General features: G+C 44.7%; 1 protein-coding gene across 4 annotated transcripts; it reads right to left on the reverse strand.

The window, feature by feature from the left end:
* Positions 1–1,710: 1,710 nt before the first annotated feature.
* On the reverse strand, positions 1,711–19,983 carry LOC120056089 (apoptotic chromatin condensation inducer in the nucleus-like). Of its 4 annotated transcripts, none has more exons than XM_039004252.1 (18): positions 19,816–19,983; positions 18,845–18,910; positions 18,483–18,594; positions 18,232–18,293; positions 16,385–18,034; positions 13,970–14,944; positions 13,100–13,255; positions 12,908–12,990; positions 8,486–8,543; positions 5,211–5,256; positions 4,912–5,048; positions 4,622–4,765; positions 4,203–4,392; positions 3,813–4,066; positions 3,451–3,558; positions 3,082–3,370; positions 2,893–2,993; positions 1,711–2,731 (listed from the first exon to the last, which is right to left on the reverse strand). In XM_039004252.1, exons 1-18 carry the CDS (start codon positions 19,951–19,953, stop codon positions 2,435–2,437), a joined length of 4,866 nt encoding a protein of 1,621 aa, XP_038860180.1. In that variant the 5' UTR covers positions 19,954–19,983; the 3' UTR covers positions 1,711–2,434. The 4 variants fall into 4 exon arrangements, with proteins under 4 accessions (XP_038860180.1, XP_038860179.1, XP_038860178.1 ...); XM_039004251.1 differs by having other exon boundaries at positions 13,970–15,787; positions 16,079–18,034; positions 19,816–19,982; XM_039004250.1 differs by having other exon boundaries at positions 13,970–15,139; positions 15,431–18,034; positions 19,816–19,982.
* Positions 19,984–21,933: the final 1,950 nt, after the last annotated feature.

Raw genomic sequence — 21,933 nt, forward strand, 5'->3', positions numbered from 1 at the left:
GGCCTCACTGCAACTATTGTCTCATGCACCATCGCAACAGACTCCAGGCCCACAGAACATCTACAAACCCCACACCCTCCATACTGTACACCAGGGTTCCCCAACTGGCAGCCCACGGGCCAAAACCGTGGTTTTATTTGGCCCCCCAAGTTTTCTAAGCAAAAAAAACACGTTTATTGTTGGACATAATATACTAAAAACACTAGGAGATCAGCTCCGAGTGATATTAATTTCAGAAATCTGTTCCCAAGTATTCCCACACATAATAGAGAGAAACGTGATCATATACAAATGTACGCAAGGTTTGAAATTATGTTTTAGTCAAACATATGTTTGGGCTTCTTGCGGTCAATTTGCCGCTTACAAATGATTTGTAATTATGTTCTGGAGCCCTGACCATCTGCTCGCGGCTGAATCTAGGTGATGATCCCTGCCGTACAGCCACCCACACTGTCAACACTTTGCTCTACCTTTAACCTCAAACCTTTCTCTATTGTTACTCCCAAACACACATAATAATTGTAGGAACAGGCTCTCATCTCATCCTTCGGTCTTCACTCGGCCTGACACAAATGCGCACACATGGCTGTTAATCGAGTAAAACACTATCCTGCTAGATAAGCACTTAACTGAAAGATATGTGTCAAACACAATTGTCTCATTTCTAAAGTGGGTTTTTCCATGGAGTGAGCTGCTCACAGGCTGGCAGGAGTGTGCCGGCTGGGCCGGGGTTGACGGAGCCCGGAGGGTCGACCCAGTTCAGTTGAGCCATCCTGCACACAGAGTTGCATCAGGGCACAAAAATGTTCAGCTCAGCAACCAGAGAGCTGTAATTACACAGGAGCTCTACTGAGCTCGGCAGGAAGAACGTCAAGGCCTGAGAGAAGTAGTAAGGGATGGGCCAGAGGAAGAGGGCACTTCATGATGCACAAAATACTAATGAGAGGAAGGGTGGGAAAGACAAACGTGAGATAAAGGGAATTGTGTGTAAGGGGTGAGGTTATGTTAAAAATTGTAAGTTTCCATTGTAGTCTCTCAATTAACTTAACTGTATTTTGTGGTAGATACACAAACTAATTAGGTGGTTTGGCAGGTCATGTTTCGGAAGACATGTGACTCGACCTTCACCTCTCCCGAGCCCATTGGGGAGTTGCAGCGTTGAGACAAGATCATAATCGGATATCATAAAATTCAGGGTGAAATAAAAATTGACAGCACTGCAGAGTAAAATGCATGTATTTTATTGGCTTGATAAAGCCATATGGGGAAAAGCTATTCTAACCATCACATTTTCCTCATCTGACAGTCTTTTTAGAGCCATTTGCTTTCAGTAATAAATAAAAATGCACTCTCCCCCAAAGCGTGTGCCAGAAAACCTTCCCGTTCATCTTCCTATTAATTACTCATTTTCATCTACTTCATGGCCCTAAGCCCTTCCTACAAATGCCTGTTGTCCATCACTGACACCTTGTGGATCTCCAATATTACGGCAACTTTTTTGTTGTTGACCGGCATTGGTTTTAAGGTATATGCCATTTTCAGCTTCATAGTAATAGAGGATTAAGAAATGAAGAAGTTACGTGGAACATGAAGTGTGAAACAGGTAAAACAATGTATCCATTTAGTTGTTTGTTTTGCTACAATGATCTGAATAATTAAGGGCATCTCCAACTGACAGAAGTTCACTCCTGCAGAAAACAAGCGCAAAAGCTTTGTCAAACTTATTTTATTTGTACATTCACAGGAGTAAACAAAAAAGAAAAGCTTTAATAATGATTAAAAAAAACTATTAAAACCATTTGTGTGGAGTTTTAATATGCACCCCTTCTCCAGCTTGCGTTGACCGTATAGGGAGAACTATTGGATGAGCAGAAAGAAGCGTTTAGAAGATGAAAACACAATCAGAGGAGCGTGTCATTTCTAATATCTTGCAGATAATATAGTCTCATCCCTCAAACCAAAGACAGAGGGGACAGAACACTGCACAACCATGTCAGTCCTCCCTAGGACACAAGGCTGAGGACAGTGGACTGGGACAACATGCAGCAATGATGAAGCACCCCACAGAAACCAGTCGTGGAACACACACACAACTGGTGAAGGCCAAAAACCAGTGTGTGTATGCATAGAACTCTACGATTGCCTTACTGTCAATCTCACAAGAATATAATAAAAATAAAAAAAATTATGAAAACAGTCAGGCAAAATGAAATAAAATCTAAACTTTCAGAATGGAGCAAGACAGATAGCAGCCTGGGCAAAACACCGCTAAACCATGGTCCCTATCTGTATGTGTGTCGGTGTGTGTTTAAAAAAGTGACAGATAGTGACTACATCTGTTGGTCTACTGTAGGGTCCTATATTGTAACAAAGTAAATGTAGTGATGGGGAATGGAGGGGGTTATTTTAAGACAGTTCCAGCCACCGATTCCCTCTAGCGTCGTCTGTCACGAGGTGGGGGGTCACTGCGGCTGCGTGAGCGTCTGGCCCCCCCTGCACTGCTGCCCCCAGGTCTGCGGTAGCAGTCTTCTCTGTGTTTGCCACTCTCTCCATCTCTGCCCCAGTCTCCCTCTCGCTCTCTGTACCGCTCCCCCTCGCCTCTTTCTCCAGATGCGACACTCGCGGCTTTCATCCTTTCTTTGCGCTCTTCCTCCCTTTTCTTCTCCACCTCCTCTTGCTGCTCCTTCCTCCTCTTCATCCGCTCTTGTCGAGCTGTCTCCTTCTGTGCAAACTGGCCACAAAGAAACAGAACATGGGAAAACGTCAGAGATATGGACTGTGAACAATTGAAATCAATACTTTCAACAAACGTAAGGAAGGACATGTGGACCCCATATCAATAATGAATGTATTATCTTGTTCAGATAGTTGAGTTGTGTGTGTATAACTGACCTGCTCTTCTGTGAGGGGGAGCCAGTATATACAAGGGGCTGCTTTGGTTTTATTGAACAGTTCATCCAGCAGTTTGACAGGAAGTTCGTCTGCAGCTTTCTCTGAAGAAACACAAACACAAAGAGTAAACATAGAGTTGACAACAGGGCACAGATCGAAACACCCATTTTTCCATCACCAACTCATCACCTTTCTTGTCCATCTTCCTCTCCTTGCGTTTCCTCTCTCTGGAGCAGGATCGTCTGGGGACAGCTTCCTCTCCAGGTTTTCCTGGACCAAAGTCCCGGACCTTGTCCCTGTCCCACTCCCTCTCAGCCCGGGTCCTCTCCCTGTGCTCCATCTCACGTTCTCGCTCCGCCCACTGTTCCCGTTCGGGCAGGAGAGGAGGCAGGGCCGCCCCCCGACCAGGCACCGCCGCAGCCCCCCGCTCACCCTCCCCAGCCCTCTCAGGGGGAGGCAGGCCTCTGTGGAAATCCAGCTACAGACAGAAGGGGAGAGTTACCATAACGATATCCATCATCAGGTAGGGCAAAACCACGAGAACGCAGATAGTCTTACCTCCTCCTGCTGAATGAAGTCCAAACTGAGGAACTTGGGGTTGCTCTGAGGCCATTTCACCCCATGCAGGGCTGCACGAGTGGCAATTGACTCCTCTGCACTGGAGTACTGGAAGAAAAAGGAGAGCAAGACAGGACATCCATGAGGAACAGTGAGGCTTGCCTTAGATAAGACAGAATATGGAGATGTAGGTGTTGTTCTGGGCTGCACCTCAAATGACACCCTCGTTCCCCATATCGTCAAATACACTAGCTTTGACCACAGCCTCCGACGGATGATAACAAGTGTACTATACGGAGAATAGGATGTCGGTTGAGACACAGCCCTGGATTCAGGATGACGGCCAACAGACACAGACTTACTGTGACGTAGCAGTGAGATTTGATCTTGTCGATCCAGAAACCGTCCTCGAGCACGGTGCCGGTCCTACCAAGCAGCTCCTTCAGCTGGCCCAGGGTGAACGGACGAACCAGGTTGGACACGTGGACGATGTTGGACACTTTGCCTCGTGGAGGAGAGGGCTGCTTGGCCGTGCGGACAGGGTCATCTATGGTGATGGACACGCCAGACTTCTGCTGGCTGATGGAGCGACGGATCAATGTGTCACTGGGGGTCACTGAGGAGAGGAAAAGATAGAGAGATACATCAACCTGACCTCACAACATATCAAAGGGTAGAATCTAGCCCAGGGTTAGAGGTTTTGATCTGACAAGAAAATTAAGTTTATCTTCAATTTTGGATCAATCCATCACCTGTTTTCATCTCCATGTCATGGCTGGGGGGAGAGGGGCATTGTGTCTCCAATGAGTCTCTCTGGAATGAGCCATCCATCTTCTCCTCTCTGTCTCCTTTAACCTCCCCTCCATCCTCTCGGTCTTCCTCCTCATGTTCACTCCTCTTGGACTCCTTCTGTCCATTCTCCTGGGTCACTGACGGGACCACCTACATTACAGGTGGGTGGGGAAGAGGCGGCACACACGTTTTAATATGACATTCACAAATGCTAATACCTTTGGGTCATTTAAGGATGTTAGCCATTATAGTAAATCCTACTGAATGCACCTTTATTAATGAGTGCAGCAAAACCAATTTACAGTAATACATTCCTACTACTTGAAACTAGATAAATGTACAGTCCACAGACCAGGTGAAGTTAAAGTTTAACTCTGACCTGTGTGACTGTGCGTCTGATCTTGAGGTCCTGCTCACCCCGCTCCCTGCCGCCCTCCTCCACCCCAGAGAGGTGATCCTCCTCTGGGTGCAAATCCACCACCATCTCCTGGCCTGGACACAGTCTGATGTCTGGGATCAGAGACTGGGGAGAAACAGAATCAACAGATTAGGGGTGGGAGAAAGAAGCATCAAGACTCAGATAGTAAAAAGTTTGTTAGTATTCATTCTGAGGTGTTTTAGATAAGTAATATGTACACGAGTATTTTTTGCAGTGTACTGATGCTATACCTTCAGAGAGTCTGTGGTAATGCTCATGGATGATTTCTTGGCTGTGACTGCAGTGCTGGATCCCCATCGCCTCTTCCTCCCGGCCCCAGACTCTGTTTCGCCCTCTGCACTGACAGCACCTGGAGAGGCCTTGCTGCCTGGAAGACATAGGAGAATTGAACCATGGCCAAACGCACACACATCACCGCATCTATAACTGGCGCTCACTCACACATATGCAAACTAAACAAAAAACCAAGACTACCTACTGGGCTGAAAAAACAAAACAGGCGTGAGCGTTTAGAGGGAGGTATACTCACTGCTAAGGGAGATCCTACGGGCTGTGAATGCCTTTGGTGTCTCACACTGAAACAAAAAGAAATACACACCCCAAAGTAGAGAGTGGAAAAGGTGAGGTAAAGATGAAGAGGTGCATGGACAGATTGAAGGGAAGACAGGACAAGAGAAAGTGGGTGGGTGAACAAGGGAAGAGAAATTAGATGAGACTGCAGGTTACTTTCCACCTCAACATAGCCAGACTATGAATGAATAGCACCAGAGTCATATAGTATCGCTATATCGGTCTCTCAATGGCACACTGTAGTGAGCATACTGTGGATTATATATATATGCTTGGTCTCAAAACAGTGCGTATGACTAAGATAATGAATGAAGCCCCAAATGTGTTTATGATTGGTGTAGAATGGTGTTAGGGGAGCCGAAGTCTCACACACACAGAAAGACATAGTAGCCTGATGACAATACTGCAGTTTAAATTCATTTCACTTTCATAGAACATCTGAATGGTGTAGCTGGTAAACCAAGAGGTTGCCAGGATTACTGAGTCATAAAACAAGACTATGAAATATTGGGTGGTTTATAACCATTTTTCATTCCAAACTGCAGTAGCCATAAATATGTAAATTAATCCATTTGGATTTGACAATTATGTCAGAATCAATTCCCCCATTTTAGAGTAAGAGGAGGGTGTCAACAAACTATGCATTTTTCTAAATATAGTAAATAATAACATTGAGAAAATAACTACTTATTCCCTGGTACCACTGACACCTGATCCTTACTGGGATGGATATGGCCCAATCTTGACTGCATGTACTGTATCTAGGCAACAAGGGTCCAATCAAAAGGAGGTTGTCAAGTTTGGGTGGAAATCTGACAGCTGGTTGGCAGGCAGGATGGGCTCTGTAGTTCAGTGGTGGCGGGGCTTGAGTGGCTTTTGAAAAGGTTTTGGAGTCAAGTCCTTAAGAGGTCAGATATCAGTCCTTTCAGATCTTTGTCATGCCTTTGTTGTGACTGTCCAACTGAGGTTCAATGGAGATGGGATAAGGATAATCAATAATTAACAAGAGTCACTCCAAAAACTAGAAGGGGCATAAGCAGACACCCTCTTCCTCAGGGGCATCAGGAGACAGTGTTGAGTGACAGGTAGCAGCAGAAAAAGGGATCAAATTGGCAAGTCCCTTTTTCAGCCAACAACTAGACATTTGGTTGAGTCCAAAGAAATGCTGAAGACCATTGAGAAAGTTAGCAAAATGTCCGAGATCATGTCTTTGAAAAACAGCCACGAAGAGAGGCCCCAAGTTGTCCTCATGATATTAATTTGGATCCCATTCTGAACAGTTGGAGAACAAAATCCCAAAATGTCCTTTCTCAGAGAAACCGCTTAGTCCAGAACAAATATCGACCAGTTAAACTGTCCATTAAGCAGCACATTCGTGTGTAGATGGTGAGAAGACAAATGTACTGAAGTGACCCCATGGGAAGACATCTACAGGCCTGTCGTTGAAGGGTTTGAAACAGTCTATTGAGTGTCTGCCTATTCATCTCCACTCTGACCCATCTGTGTGGTGAGATTGTATGTGGCCATACAGGTGTGTATGAACCAGTTAAGCCAGGTGTTGGTGACAGACAGACGAGATCAGTCATCCCAAACCCTCAGCCCATTAGTCCAATCAAGTGCCATCTCCGTGGCAACGTGGCTTTTGTTGCCACAGCTGTCCCACTGCTGTGCAGACTCGGAGGCCTATCTGTGGTATACCCAGGGCTCTTGGGGACATTGGAACAGGTGCAGCAGTAGTGGCAGAAGTAGTATGCAGGTACCATTATGGGCAATGGAAGAGGCATGAGCACCTTTATAACAAAGCAATCAATGGGGCCACAGTAAGAGCATCTCCCCTGCTAGTTCTGTCAGAGCATCAGCAAAGGTTAAGAAAAATACACAGCTAAGTTTTTTTTTTTAATAAACCCCTTGCTCATTAAACCTTTTTTTAAATTGTTTTTAAGAGGGGGCAATGTCACTGAATCAGTATCTTAACACTACAAAAAAAAGACTTAACTTTCATTTAGAAATATATATATATATATATACACACACTGCTCAAACAAATAAAGGGAACACTTAAACACAATGTAACTCCAAGTCAATCACACTTCTGTGAAATCAAACTGTCCACTTAGGAAGCAACACTGATTGACAATAAATTTCACATGCTGTTGTGCAAATGGAATAGACAACAGGTGGAAATTATAGGCAATTAGCAAGACACCCCCAATAAAGGAGTGCTTCTGCAGGTGGTGACCACAGACCACTTCTCAGTTCCTATGCTTCCTGGCTGATGTTTTGGTCACTTTTGAATGCTGGCGGTGCTTTCACTCTAGTGGTAGCATGAGACGGAGTCTACAACCCACACAAGTGGCTCAGGTAGTGCAGCTCATCCAGGATGGCACATCAATGCGAGCTGTGGCAAGAAGGTTTGCTGTGTCTGTCAGCGTAGTGTCCAGAGCATGGAGGCGCTACCAGGAGACAGGCCAGTACATCAGGAGACGTGGAGGAGGCCGTAGGAGGGCAACAACCCAGCAGCAGGACCGTTACCTCCGCCTTTGTGCAAGGAGGAGCACTGCCAGAGCCCTGCAACAATGACCTCCTGCACTACCTGAGCCACTTGTGTGGGTTGTAGACTCCGTCTCATGCTACCACTAGAGTGAAAGCACCGCCAGCATTCAAAAGTGACCAAAACATCAGCCAGGAAGCATAGGAACTGAGAAGTGGTCTGTGGTCACCACCTGCAGAAGCACTCCTTTATTGGGGGTGTCTTGCTAATTGCCTATAATTTCCACCTTTTGTCTATTCCATTTGCACAACAGCATGTGAAATTTATTGTCAATCAGTGTTGCTTCCTAAGTGGACAGTTTGATTTCACAGAAGTGTGATTGACTTGGAGTTACATTGTGTTGTTTAAGTGTTCCCTTTATGTTTTTGAGCAGTGTATATATACACACCTCATCACTTAGCATTTTTCATGACCTAAAAGCACTTAATTGCCTACAATGGGACAGGGGGATTTAAGCAAAAAGAAAATGAGACATTGTTAACTGGAGAAGATGGAGCACTGGTACGCTCAATAGTACCACCTAAAACTATGACCAAAAACAAACACCTCATCTCTAATTCCTCACTGATATGGTTCATTTTGATGGCTGACAACTGGAGTGATGCCGCCTCACTGGTTGGCCAGCAACAGTCCAAGCCCTCTCTACAGAGTCATGAAGTCCCAGTGTTCCTCAGTGGCCTTACCTCCTCACTGCTCTCAGGAGCCTTCTTAGGCTCAGCCATGGCAGCCTCATTCACCTCCCTATGGAGAGAATGAAAGAAATGAAAATGAGTGATGACAAGATGAAAGGTTAATGAGACAGGAGGATGGGGGGGTTTTGGTTCATGGCAAAAAGGTATTCAGAAGAGGGTAAAAACATATGCAATATGGGGATAGGATGTACAAGCAATATGGTAGTGTCCTGTCCAAAAAAGAATGGCCTGCCTAACAGGGTGCTCCATGCAGATTGCTGTAGCAGAGACAAGAAGAGCTTCAATATCTGGTGCAACTACTACATATGACCAAATAAGGTGGGAATCCCTCATCTGCACATTTGCTTTTTAAGCATTTACTTCCATAAGAGAACAAGCCTCATTGATAAAATATTAGGCGTTTGTTTTGCACTAAATCAAAACCTAGAACTTGCTCTATTAGAATGTAATCATGCTTCTGTAAAAAATGAACTTGATGTATGAAATGAGGACTGCTAACAAAATAAACAATAGATAAAAATGTGTATGCTTATGATTGCCATTCGCACATTCTCTTTCCAATTCATGCAGATTCTGCAGTCACTCTGAAAAGCAAGACACTTTGGAATATCCTATTCAAACGCAATCCCTTTTCACTTGGTTCATTCATTAATTCCGCCAAGGAGCGGCACAGTACAATGAGAGCGGTGACTGAACGCCCCCCATACACCTCCCGTACACCCACCCTCACACCATCATTCAACAGGAGGACTCTTGTGCTTCGCATTAAGAATCTGACAGCGCAACATTTATTGCTACAAAATTGCAATGGGTTCTAAAAGAGCTGGACGAGAAACAATGTCGCTACAATGCAACACTGCAAACTGGGTGTTGCTATAGAATCCAAGCACCACGACGAACAATCTCTTCTCTTCCTACCTTATGCTTAACGGCTTTTAATCCCTCCGGACAGCATTTTTACCAAGCCCGGTAGAGAGCCAAATATCTCAGCCCGATTAAACCATACAAGGAGACACGCTTTGCAATGAATTAGGCTGCTGGCCGATGCAATGCGTTGTCATCGGTTACAACCAAACCATACACACAGCACAGCTATATTGAATTGAATGAAAAATGAGACAGGAAAAAGGACCCTCATTTTCTCAGTCACACCGGTTTCTAGGCAGTCGCATTAAACGCCTGACAGGAATTGTATTAACCTGTGATTCTTCCGTTGACAACACATTTAATAGTAGGGGGTCAAGCACCGCATGTTTTAATGGTATTGTTATTTTCCTGCCGTTTTGTCTACAAATAGAGATGGTAAATCTTGTGTGGGTTGACACTTGTATTCTCTGGTATTTTTCAGATTGGCTTTATGGAGTTAAGAGTTTGGAATAGCAAACTTAATAAGCAGTATTCTGAATAGACTGCACACAAAAGTTAGCTATATTTTTTTAAGATAATAATTTTATGTGGCGCATTGGTGGCCTGGAAATTAATTTGAATAAACTGGGTCAAATTGGAAACCTGTAGCTACTCGACAGTTAACACCCTATTTCAATTTTTTTTACTTGGCTTGCTTGAATGATGAGCCAAGCAGACAATAACCAACATGACCTTGAGTTGATGGCAATGTTCCTTCTAAACTGCGGGTGGGCTCGCAGTGGCTCCGAGACTGCTGTGAGCAGAGTGCAGAAGAAATAACAGTCCATGGAGAGAAGTTCAAGATACAATTGAATTCAACTTTCTAGTTTCCCCAGTTAGTTAACACTATCAACTTTTTCCCCTTTTCTGTGGCAATTGTGATCGAATCAACGCAATATTAGCCACTTTCGGTGCAACATAGCAAAACAAAACTATGCAAAAGATTTTGTTGTAGCGAGAACGCATCAGAGTAGGATTGTATTGCCCAGGACTCAGCCTGTACTCTACACAGACCGGTGCGGCATAACCAATCAGAGCTGCAGTAGGCCTATATGCAAATAGACCTGTGCTATTTATTTTGAAATAGACTGTTTACAGCTGTGGTCATGAGTAGATGCGCTTGTTTTGAGAACAAAGCAAGAGCTGCATGTAGCCACGTGTGCACATTTTGTTCATATCCTTTGCTATTTAGTGAGTTATTAGCCCGGTTATAGATCATTTGTAGTCAGCAATAGGGGAGTGATTGAAAAGCAAGTCGAGTAAAGAGCTTTTTTTTTGTCAAAAGGGGCAGTGTTGCATTAGCCAATAGCCAGAGGGTAGCATAATTTGTCTGATTGTTTAACAATAGTATGGAAATAATGCATTTTATTTGTAAAGTGGTTTCTTGCATCAACCACATCATTTTCAGTCAACTCCTTGTCTGAAGGACAAGTGGATAAACAGGTTAATGTCAAGCCCTGCGTGTTTTTTCCCCCAAAGTCTCATGGAATGTAGGCCTACAATGAACACCACACATTGGCTGCTACTGTAGGCTGAAAGATAGAACAGCTATTTCCATGTTCAAAGGTTATGGGATGCACCATATATAGGTATAGGCCGACATTATCTAAAAATGCCAGTATCAGCCAATGTTTAGTTTAACGCCGATGTGCAAAACCGATTTATATAACGTAGGTACATGACGTAATGTCGCCAGGTAAAATTATGCTGTACACGTGCAACACAGCATTCCTACCCTAGCCCACAATGTCTGCTGTGTGGATCGAGCAGTCAATTGAAAGAGTAAGAACATTTCAGCGAGACAACTCAAAGGCGAATCCATTAAAGCCAAGACAATGGAATTTATTACCCTTGACATTCAACCGTTCTCTGTCGTGGGTGATGCTAGTTTTCGCCGACTGGTCGAGCACCGGTACACACAAAAAAGTGTATTATTTTTCAGATGTTTCCCTACCGGAGTTGCACAGTAATAGCATCACTGCTATTAGCTTCACGACATACATACTATGGAACGCCGTTTGGGTCTTTGCGTGTCAAAAAAAAAAAGTTTACAATACCGCGTTGGTAATAAAGCATAATTTGTTTGACTGCAACTTCTGGGGTAGCTAGCTTTAGCTTGGTACCTAGCTAGCACCAATAGAACCAGCCTGAAAACAATGACCAGTAGAAACTGCAGTCATTTTCATTATTCTTAGCAATGATTTAGGAATCCTTGTGAGTAAGTATTAGCTAGGTTGCCACTTGTTGTTCGCCTATTGAAATTGAACTTCAGTTCATGAAAATAAATAGCTAGCCTGCAACTTTACCCTGTTGCCCAAAGCTAACATTATAAGCAGCCAGCTAGCTTCATCTGGCTAGTGAGGCTCGACCAGAACGGGTTATGTGTTGTAAAGCTAGCCACAATAAGGATTAGGCACAATAGTGGAATTTGCGGTTTGCCTTCAAAAGAAAAGCATGTCATTGCCAGTGACGCAAATAGAATTATGCTATACTTTTATTTTGAAGGCTAACTGCAAAGTCCACCATTGTGGCTAATCCTTATTGTGGAAAGCTTCACAGACGGGTCCGACCACCATTAATCAAATAATAACTGTCTTCTAAATTAGGGTTATTTTAGACGATGACACCTAGCTATATAGTTAGCTAGCTAACTATAGCCACAAACAGATATTGTTTTGCTATGTTTTTGGGGAAGAACATTGTTTGCATCCATGAGCTAGCTAGCTTTTTTTATGACCAGCACTGTAGGTGCACGAGACAACTTTACCAGCATCATAGCATACGTATCGATGAATCGTTGTGACGTATGAAATGTAATAACTACGTAAAAAATGTATGAACGCGTTAAATAATTATGTGAAGTGCTGTCGTATTCAGGTCCTGATTGGTCAAATAGTGTTATTTGATGTGTGTCTTTTTTGACATGCAAAGGCCCAAACGGCGTTCCATCCAAATCCTGTTTGAGAATGAAACAACTGAACAACGAAACAGCACAGCAAGTAAGTGAAAGAAATTGGTTTTGATTATGTTTTACTGATAAATGGGGACATATGTAAATGGAAACAAAATAACTTTTTGGTCAGTGTGGTGTGTGTAACCTTTATTTAACTAGGCAAGTCAGTTAAGAACAAATTCTTATTTACAACGACGGCCTACCCCGGCCAAACCCGGACGACGCTGGGCCAATTGTGCACCGCCCTATGGGACTCCCAATCACGTCCGGATGTGATGGAAAATATCACATCGGTATTGGCCAAAAATATCATATTGGTGCATCACTCAAGGCAAGGGGTGGCTACTTTGAAGAATCTCAAATCTAAAATACATTTGTTTATCACTTTTTTGGTTACTACATGATTCCATGTGTTATTTCATAGTTTTGATGTCTTCACTATTATTCTACAATGTAGAAAATAGTCACAAACATTTTTTTTTTGGAATGAGTAGGTCTGTCCAAACTTTTGACTGCTACTGTGTCTGTCTTTTGCACCAATTCTATAAACTCACCTTGTAGTGTCTGTCTTTACCTGCTCTCCCTCGCTGTCCTTCTGCCCATTGTCTTCTCCAGCATGCATTCCAAGGAATGGTTTCTGATGGTCATAAAGAGGGTGGTGTCAGAGGGGAAGAACCATAAAATAAAATAAGATATTTAGGAGATCTGTAGAAAATAAAGAGACTACAGTTTGAATCTCTGCTGACCTTCCTGTGTCTGGCTCCAACAATGTTCATGTCCTCTTTCTCCTCCCCAGATACTCTCTTTTTGTGCTGTGGGGCTTTTGGGGCCTCAGTTGGATCCTCAGGTTGACTAACCGTTTCCGTATCCTGGGATATGGTGTTTGTCTGAGGTTTCTCAGGCTAAGGGAGAGCGAGAACAAGTAAATTAATTGTATATTGTGCAAAATATCAAGACATGAGCAGCTGAGTCACAGTTGTAAGTATACATCTGTCATTTAGCCAACTTATGGTTAAATTAAGAATGATGGGTGTTTGTGTTATGCCATCATTACGACTCGGCTTGCCTTTTTTTTTACCTCTTTCTCCCCAATTTTGTGCTATTAAGTAAGCAATGCAAAGACAAAAAACAGTACATGACAATGGACTTGATCATCTTTTAATATTTCATCATTGTTTTGCTGCAAGTTGTTTCATGTTTGTGTGATTTACAAGTACATCATGTAGGCTTAAAGAGTCCAGCAAGAGCACACCTACCACGTACTTGCATACACACGCACACAGAAAACCCCTTTGCCTCCATCTGTTACTACTAGAGCAAAACATGTTATTCATAAATCAGAAGCCTTCCTGAAACATTGAACATCTGGATTTGATCACTTCGACAAGGTTACTTTGAACATGAATGAAAAAACAGCTTCTGATCTCCAATGACAATTGATTGTCACTGCTTGGGTGGTTTTGTAAAACCTAGGCCCTGACAAAATGAAAAACAAAAACAACCTAAAGAAAATCCAAGTACTAGGCTACATGGTTAATGAACATTAATATTCTCATATTGCTGTTGGATCATCATTTCATTGATTGAGAGAGAAAGAACACCTATAGACCACTCACCCTTCTACCACTGGGAGTGGTGTGTGTTTTGCCCTGGGATGATGATGAACCAGACGAACCTGAGGACGACGACCCAGAATCTGAGGAGTCATTCGACGAGGAAGACCGTCTTCCCAGCTTTTCTTCTTTCTTTTGACTCCTCTCCCTTCCTTTTTCTACCTTGCCTTCCACTGGTTGGGGTGAGGGAGGTAGCACAGCTCCCGCTGGACCTGAGGGGGCTTTTGCTTCTCTGGCCGTCTCTCCCACCACCTGTTTGTCTGTCTCCTCTCTATGTGCTTGGACATGCTCCTCTGACACCAGGCTCTTACCCTTTTCTTCTTCAGGACTCTTGCCCAGTGTGGAAATCACTGGGGTCTCCCTCTCTGGCCCTGTCGTCCCCGACGTGTCTGCTCCAGAAACAAGGACCCCCTGTCTTGCAGGCTTCTTTGGTGCTGCTTGTCCAGCAGAAGGCTGGGACCCCTGCTGAGTACCTTCCTGCTCTGGTTCCCCAAATTTGCTGGGGGACTGGAGAGCTAAGGACTGAGGATGGTGGCTTTCAGAGAATGTACGGGGCCTCTTGATGACCCCGGATGCAGAAGATTGGGATAGAACTATGGGGTCTCTCAAGAAACGGAACTTCTTGAAGGAGGACTGGGGTGACAGAGACATTGCTAGAGATTGTGACAGGGGCGTACCAGATTCAGCTGGCTGGTTGTCTCTTAATGCTTTTTGGGGTAGGGATGGCACTTTGGGCTCCCCACCCTCCTCTGTTGCCGCCATCTTACCTGCTCCTGTGGAGAGGGGAGGAGTAGGCAGGGGGGTAAGACCAAACTCACGACTACGCTTCCATGGAGGAAGATGACTCTCCCTCTTCTCTTTCTCTCTCTGCGAGGCCTTCTTCTGTTCCAAAGCTCTCTCCCTCTCCTCTCTCTCTCTGTGCAAGGCCTTCTCCTGTTCCAAAGCTCTCTCCCTCTCCTCTTTCTCTCTCTGCAAGACCTTCTCCTGTTCCAAAGCTCTCTCCTTCTCTCTCTGCAAGGCCTTCTCTTGTTCCAAAGCTCTCTCCCTCTCCTCTTTCTCTCTCTGCAAGGCCTTCTCCTGTTCCAAAGCTCTCTCCCTCTCCTCTTTCTCTCTCTGCAAGGCCTTCTCCTGTTCCAAAGCTCTCTCCTTCTCCTCTTTCTCTCTCTGCAAGGCCTTCTCCTGTTCCAAAGCTCTCTCCCTCTCCTCTCTCTCTCTCTGCGAGGCCTTCTTCTGTTCCAAAGCTCTCTCCCTCTCCACTCTCTCTCTGTGCAAGGCCTTCTCCTGTTCCAAAGCTCTCTCCTCTTTCTCTCTCTGCAAGGCCTTCTCCTGTTCCAAAGCGCTCTCCCTCTCCTCTTTCTCTCTCTGCAAGGCCTTCTCCTGTTCCAAAGCTCTCCCCCTCTCCTCTTTCTCTCTCTGCAAGGCCTTCCCCTGTTCCAAAGCTCTCTCTTTCTCTCTCTGCAAGGCCTTCTCCTGTTCCAAAGCTCTCTCCTTCTCCTCTTTCTCTCTCTGCAAGGCCTTCTCCTGTTCCAAAGCTCTCTCCTTCTCCTCTTTCTCTCTCTGCAAGGCCTTCTCCTGTTCCAAAGCTCTCTCCTTCTCCTCTTTCTCTCTCTGCAAGGCCTTCTCCTGTTCCAAAGCTCTCTCCTTCTCCTCTTTCTCTCTCTGCAAGGCCTTCTCCTGTTCCAAAGCTCTCTCCTTCTCCTCTTTCTCTCTCTGCAAGGCCTTCTCCTGTTCCAAAGCTCTCTCCCTCTCCTCTTTCTCTCTCTGCAAGACATTCTCCTGTTCCAAAGCTCTCTCCTTCTCCTCTTTCTCTCTCTGCAAGGCCTTCTCCTGTTCCAAAGCTCTCTCCCTCTCCTCTCTCTCTCTCTGCGAGGCCTTCTTCTGTTCCAAAGCTCTCTCCCTCTCCACTCTCTCTCTGTGCAAGGCCTTCTCCTGTTCCAAAGCTCTCTCCTCTTTCTCTCTCTGCAAGGCCTTCTCCTGTTCCAAAGCGCTCTCCCTCTCCTCTTTCTCTCTCTGCAAGGCCTTCTCCTGTTCCAAAGCTCTCCCCCTCTCCTCTTTCTCTCTCTGCAAGGCCTTCCCCTGTTCCAAAGCTCTCTCTTTCTCTCTCTGCAAGGCCTTCTCCTGTTCCAAAGCTCTCTCCTTCTCCTCTTTCTCTCTCTGCAAGGCCTTCTCCTGTTCCAAAGCTCTCTCCTTCTCCTCTTTCTCTCTCTGCAAGGCCTTCTCCTGTTCCAAAGCTCTCTCCTTCTCCTCTTTCTCTCTCTGCAAGGCCTTCTCCTGTTCCAAAGCTCTCTCCTTCTCCTCTTTCTCTCTCTGCAAGGCCTTCTCCTGTTCCAAAGCTCTCTCCTTCTCCTCTTTCTCTCTCTGCAAGGCCTTCTCCTGTTCCAAAGCTCTCTCCCTCTCCTCTTTCTCTCTCTGCAAGACATTCTCCTGTTCCAAAGCTCTCTCCTTCTCCTCTTTCTCTCTCTGCAAGGCCTTCTCCTGTTCCAAAGCCTTCTCTTTTTCTCTCTGTAGGACCTTCTCCTGTTCTAAGGCTCTCTCCCTCTCCTCTCTTTCTTTCTCCATGGTTATTTCTTTCTCAAGGGCTTTCTCCCTTTCGATTCTTTCTTGCTCCAAAGCCCTCACCTTCTCCTCCCTCTCTTTCTCCCTCATCTCCCGTTCCAAAGCTTTCTGCCGCTCTAACTCCAAAACCTTCACCATACGCTCCCTCTCCAAAGCCGCCTTCTCCTCCCGCTCGCTCTCCAAAGCCGCCTTCTCCTCCCTCTCGCGCTCCAAAGCTTTCTCCTTCTCTCTCTCCTGCTCCAAAGCTCGCTCTCGTTCCATGGCTCTCTGCTTTTCTAATTGCATAGCTTTCTCTCGCTCTTCCCTCTCTTTTGCCAAAGCTTTCTCTCTTTCCTCCTCTTCTCGTTCAAGAGCTTGTGCTCTCTCTCGCGCCAAAGCCCGCTCCTTCCTTTCTTGCTCCAAAGCTTTCTCTCGCTCCAAAGCCATCTCCCTCTCCTTCCTCTCTCGCGCCAAAGCTTTCTCTCTCTCCTTCCTCTCTCGCTCCAAAGCTCTTTCCCTCTCTTGCTCCACAGCACGCTGTTGCTCAAATATTCTCTGCCTCTCCAGTCTTTCCTGCTCCATGGCACCAAGTCGCTCTTGCTCAGGGGATTTTTCTCTTTCCCTCTCTGCCTGCAGCTCCTTTTCCTTGTTTGCTTGCTGCCATGCAGCATCTCTCTCTTCCATAATAGTGGGCCTAAGCACACTCACAGGAACTTCACTGTGGGGGAGATGGCCTCCAAGAACTCCCTGGTTTGTTACTGGAACCAGTCTGGGGAAGGGCAAACTGGCTGCAGCATTGGTTGTGTGGGTGATGGCAGACACTGTGCCCTCTTGAGGACCTCTACCAGAAGACATTGTTGCAGTTGCAGCATTTTTGTCCTGCCTCTCTGCATCCCCACGTCCATGCCACCCAACTCCAGAGAAAGCCCCCTCTGATGCCATTTTGCGTGCCAGCAGGGTCAGTGGGCCAGGCTTGCGCTCTGTGTTGCTTTGTGGATCTGGGCTGCTACTACAACTGCCACTGCTAGAGGAGCCAGAGCTGGAGGTACTGGAAGTACGCTGCCTAGCTGGGGGCTCACCTGGACTAGGGGGGCTTTGTTTAGGGGTATCAGGTAGTGGGAATGATAACTCTGGGGGAGGGGAGGGAGGAGGGGTAGGCTGTCGAAGCTGCGGAGACAATAGGGGGGGAATGTGCTGTGGGTGTTGGCGGGATCCTCCAGACCTCGCTCTTGCTAGCTGGCCTCTTGGTGGCTCCCCTAGATTCCTCCTCCTGGCACCGCTATCCCAGTCCTCATCAGCGCCGTCATCATCGCTATCTGCTGGGACTTGACTAGAGGTTGGGACTCTCTCCGGTCTCTGCTCACCAACACGCACAGCCAGAGAGGCAACGGCAGCAGAGGTAGGGGCAGGTGGAGCAGACACATGGCCGTCTCTGGACATGTGCCCCTCTCCCTCGCTTGCTGGGCCTGCTAGTCCCTTTCCCTCGGAGAGGCCAAAAAGCTTGTGCTGGTCAACCAACACGGGTGCGACATCCTGATGAGGTCAGAAAGAGAGTTGAGATTGAGTATGTTGCAGGACTATGCCAGAGTTTCTCCCATGCAAGCAATTATTCAAGCCTTGATTAAACTGCATGTAAGACCGGGTCAATCATGCAAGATTCTCATACATGCAAGTTGTACAACAAGAGACTTAAAAACCCGAAAGAATACAGTGATTAGTCTGCAAAAAACCTGGTCTGGGGCAGCACAGGGAGAGCTGTTATTGTCCTTTGTGTGGTCCTCTTTGTCTGTATCTGGAAAAACATAGTAGTGATATGTAAGAGGGGAAAGTACCCTCAGCAAGAAATGAGTCAGCTGATCTGATTTGATACACAAACAAAGCTGTCTCAGTAAAGGCATGGAGCGGTCATGTAAACTACGAGCATAAACCCAAAGCCAATATGTACAGGTGAGGGGGGGGGGGGGGGGCACTGCCAACTTACCATCATCTTCAACTGCTTCACGGGCCTCTCTCTCCAGACGCTGCCTCAAGAGCTCCTGCTGTTTCGCCAAATACTGCTTTATGAAGCTGTTCTGGCTCATCTCTTCACCAATCTGAAATACACAAGACAAACAGAGGCTAATAAAATCCTTGCCGATAACCATCCTCTTGAAAAAGTAATCAGAGAAACTGCCAAATATCTACAAGGAGACGATTTAATTATGTTATGGTTCAATCTAACAAAATAAGGAAGAAAGTCACACTATACATACTCCCAACAATTTAATGGGTAAACCTAACCAATGTTAATCTTCATGGTGCTAAAACATGATCCTTGCTATGCAACATCTTGATAGGTCTCACCTGGGAGTTTGGCTGCAGTCCTATGTGATGGTGTGAGGTTCTCTGGAGGTTCTCCAGCATGAGAGCCTGTCACAAACATAAGAAAGGATTATGACAAACAGTAAACAACCTTTAACTCCCTAAATAATTAGTAGTTGTTGTATTGCATCTGATAATCATGTTGTTGAGCTTGCTCCACGATGTGCTCAGAGGAAAACACACACGGCAGACACCGGCATGTGTGAACCAGTATCTGGGCCGAGGAGGACACGATGAATATCGTCCTTCTCTGCCCAGATACTGGTTCAACTGGCATGGAACACTTCAGCAAAACATCAAAGTCAAGATCAACGTCTCATAGTCATAGAAGAAGCGTAGACTGGCCGATATAATACAACACTTAACTAGTTAGGACTTATAATATATTTTAAAACTACGTGTTTGTTAGATGATTCTCACGCTACTTGCAATCCACTTGGATGGCTAACATTACATCTTCTAATTATACAATCAAGCAAGAATTCCTAGATGATCCGAGGCCCAAAACCGAATAACATTTACTTATTATTATTCATTATTTTGTTTACTACGCTTCCCAAAAGCTTAAAGTACAGTAAATAGTATAATACTTTGCAGGCCCCCCCAACTCTTGCACATCAACAAAGCGCAGACATTGCTGCGGTCGACAAAACTAGTTATCACCAGCAATAGTTAGCTATTAGACATTTCTCATATAAACAACACACGTCCATTTAAACTTCTGTTAACAAGTTATTCATCATAAGAGGCATAAAAGGTTTTACAACATAGCACAAAGCTTCCAACGACGACAAAATATCAGAACCACATAAAGTAAACAGCACACGCATTTTTATTCTCAAACTAGGCAAGCACTCCGGCCTGCAAGACAAGCATCCGCCAGTCTACTAGCCAACACCGAGGGTTTAGCGACTGCAGGTTATAAATTGTCTCGGATCCTTAATGAAACGTACCCCTTTGAGTCTCTTAACGAGAGTATTTTTCTGTCCGCTTTTAGGAAGTCCGCGCTCCTCCAAAGCAGCTTTCAAATCCGCCACGCGGAGAGATTGTAGCGGCCTCCCGTCCAGTTTAACGTCTTCGAGGTCCGCCATTTCCCTTTCCACTCGTTCGCGTCAGCAACGCCTTCCTTCAACCAACGTCAGAGTAGACAACTTCTGGTAGAAGTGTAAACTGAATGACATTCTTAGATTTTATTAAAATAGAATACATACATTAGATTGTGGATTGTTATCCATACACGCTATTCACTGTGAATTTGCAGAAATAACATACCTAAACATTATTTTGAAATGGTCATTTCCTACATTATGTTATTTGTGCCGACAGGGGGTACTCTTTCACATGTCCAAATCATCTTTGGGTCATGTCAAATGAGAAGGGTCTGACCACAGACAGAAGGGGTAACCATAATTATCTTTGGTCTGACCGAAGCTGTGTCTAGAGAAACCAGAGAGAAAGAGGAAGAGAGAGGCCCAACTCGGCGGAAAATCTGTCTCCCTCCAGCAGGTGGCAATTTTTCATTGTTTCGCACACCAAGCAAGGAGTTTTTACCGAGGTAAAGCCAGTTTCAGGTTAGATATTCGACGGATATTCGCTTGTAGTTTTCCTTACGTCCACCAACAGCAGTTAGGGACCATCAACATAGGGACAAATCAAATTTTTCAAATGTCAATAGCTCTTTAACCATTACTCCAAACACGTTCAAAACTGGTTGTAGCTAACCCGATGGCATAGGCTCACATTGCACACCCTTTAGTTTGTCCATTTTCATCTCACATTGTTTTACATGAATTTTTCAAAATGTAGAATTTCAATAGCTCCTTGGTCATGTGACCTAGTGACTTCAAACAAGGTTCAGAATGTCCACTCAGCGAGCCTACACATTGCACACCCTTTAGTTTGTCCATTTTCATCTCACATGGTTTTCCATGAATTTTTCAAAATGTAGAATTTCAATAGCTCCTTGGTCATGTGACCTAGTGACTTCAAAGAAGGTTCAGAATGTCCACTCAGTGGGCCTACACATTGCACACTCTTTAGTTTGTCCATTTTCATCTCACGTGGTTTTACATACATTTTTCAACATTTAGAATTTCAATAGCTCCTTGGTCATGTGACCTAATGTCTGCTGACTACCCTTCTTTATTGCACACTCTTGTTTGTGTACTGTAAAATCACCCGGTGTAACGTACATTTTTCATAGTTTCAAATTTGCAATAGCTCCTTGGTCGTGTCATTTACACACCTAAGAAGCATGCAGTGGATATACACCCATATTGCATAACCTCTAGTCATGTATCTTCTATATTGTTGTACATTATTATTAGTTTGACAATTAGGGGGTTCAGTCCAGTGTTGTGTTTACCCTGTTCTTTAATATTTATCTACAATAATTGGTAGTTCTAAGTATTTATTTTCCCTGTTTTTTATTTTTCCACAGTATTTAACAGTGGTACACAATATGAGAGAGACAGATAATATTTCCTTTCGTCGTTAATATCAACCATAAAGGAAAAGGGCAAAGTACGAGAGTCATGCTACTAATTGTCCAAAGCAGGGGTGGAGAGTGAGGTAGGCTGCAGTGGGTTTGCTGGTCAGTACATATACTGAACATGTAACCACATTAATGGTGGCCAGTAAATCAATGAATAAAAATGTAATATTGACAAATTAAACAAATTGTAGACCTTTAATCTTTTCCAACATGTCAACATTTCATACTTAACTTCAATTAAGTATGAAACATTTCACCGTGTTAACTTTCTCTTTATCCCTGGTTGATGTACATGTCAGAGCCTCTTCAGTGTGGATGGGGTATAGCATACATTTTCAACAACAAAGACTGCACTTCCAGTTTGTGTTCTTTACTCTGTTGAACTCTTTTGTCTTCATTCCTAGGCACAGCACATGGAACCTCAGTTGGCATGCAAAACATTCAATCTAAACAAAACAAAGTGTAACACGTTATAAATAATATCAAATATCAATGCCGTATGACGAATTAGCCATCCATTGTGTTATATCATAAATTGTCTTACATGCCGTCACTGTTGTCAAAAGATTATAAACAT

This window comes from Salvelinus namaycush, chromosome 11, assembly GCF_016432855.1.
Source record: "Salvelinus namaycush isolate Seneca chromosome 11, SaNama_1.0, whole genome shotgun sequence".
In the NCBI taxonomy this organism is placed as follows: domain Eukaryota; kingdom Metazoa; phylum Chordata; class Actinopteri; order Salmoniformes; family Salmonidae; genus Salvelinus; species Salvelinus namaycush.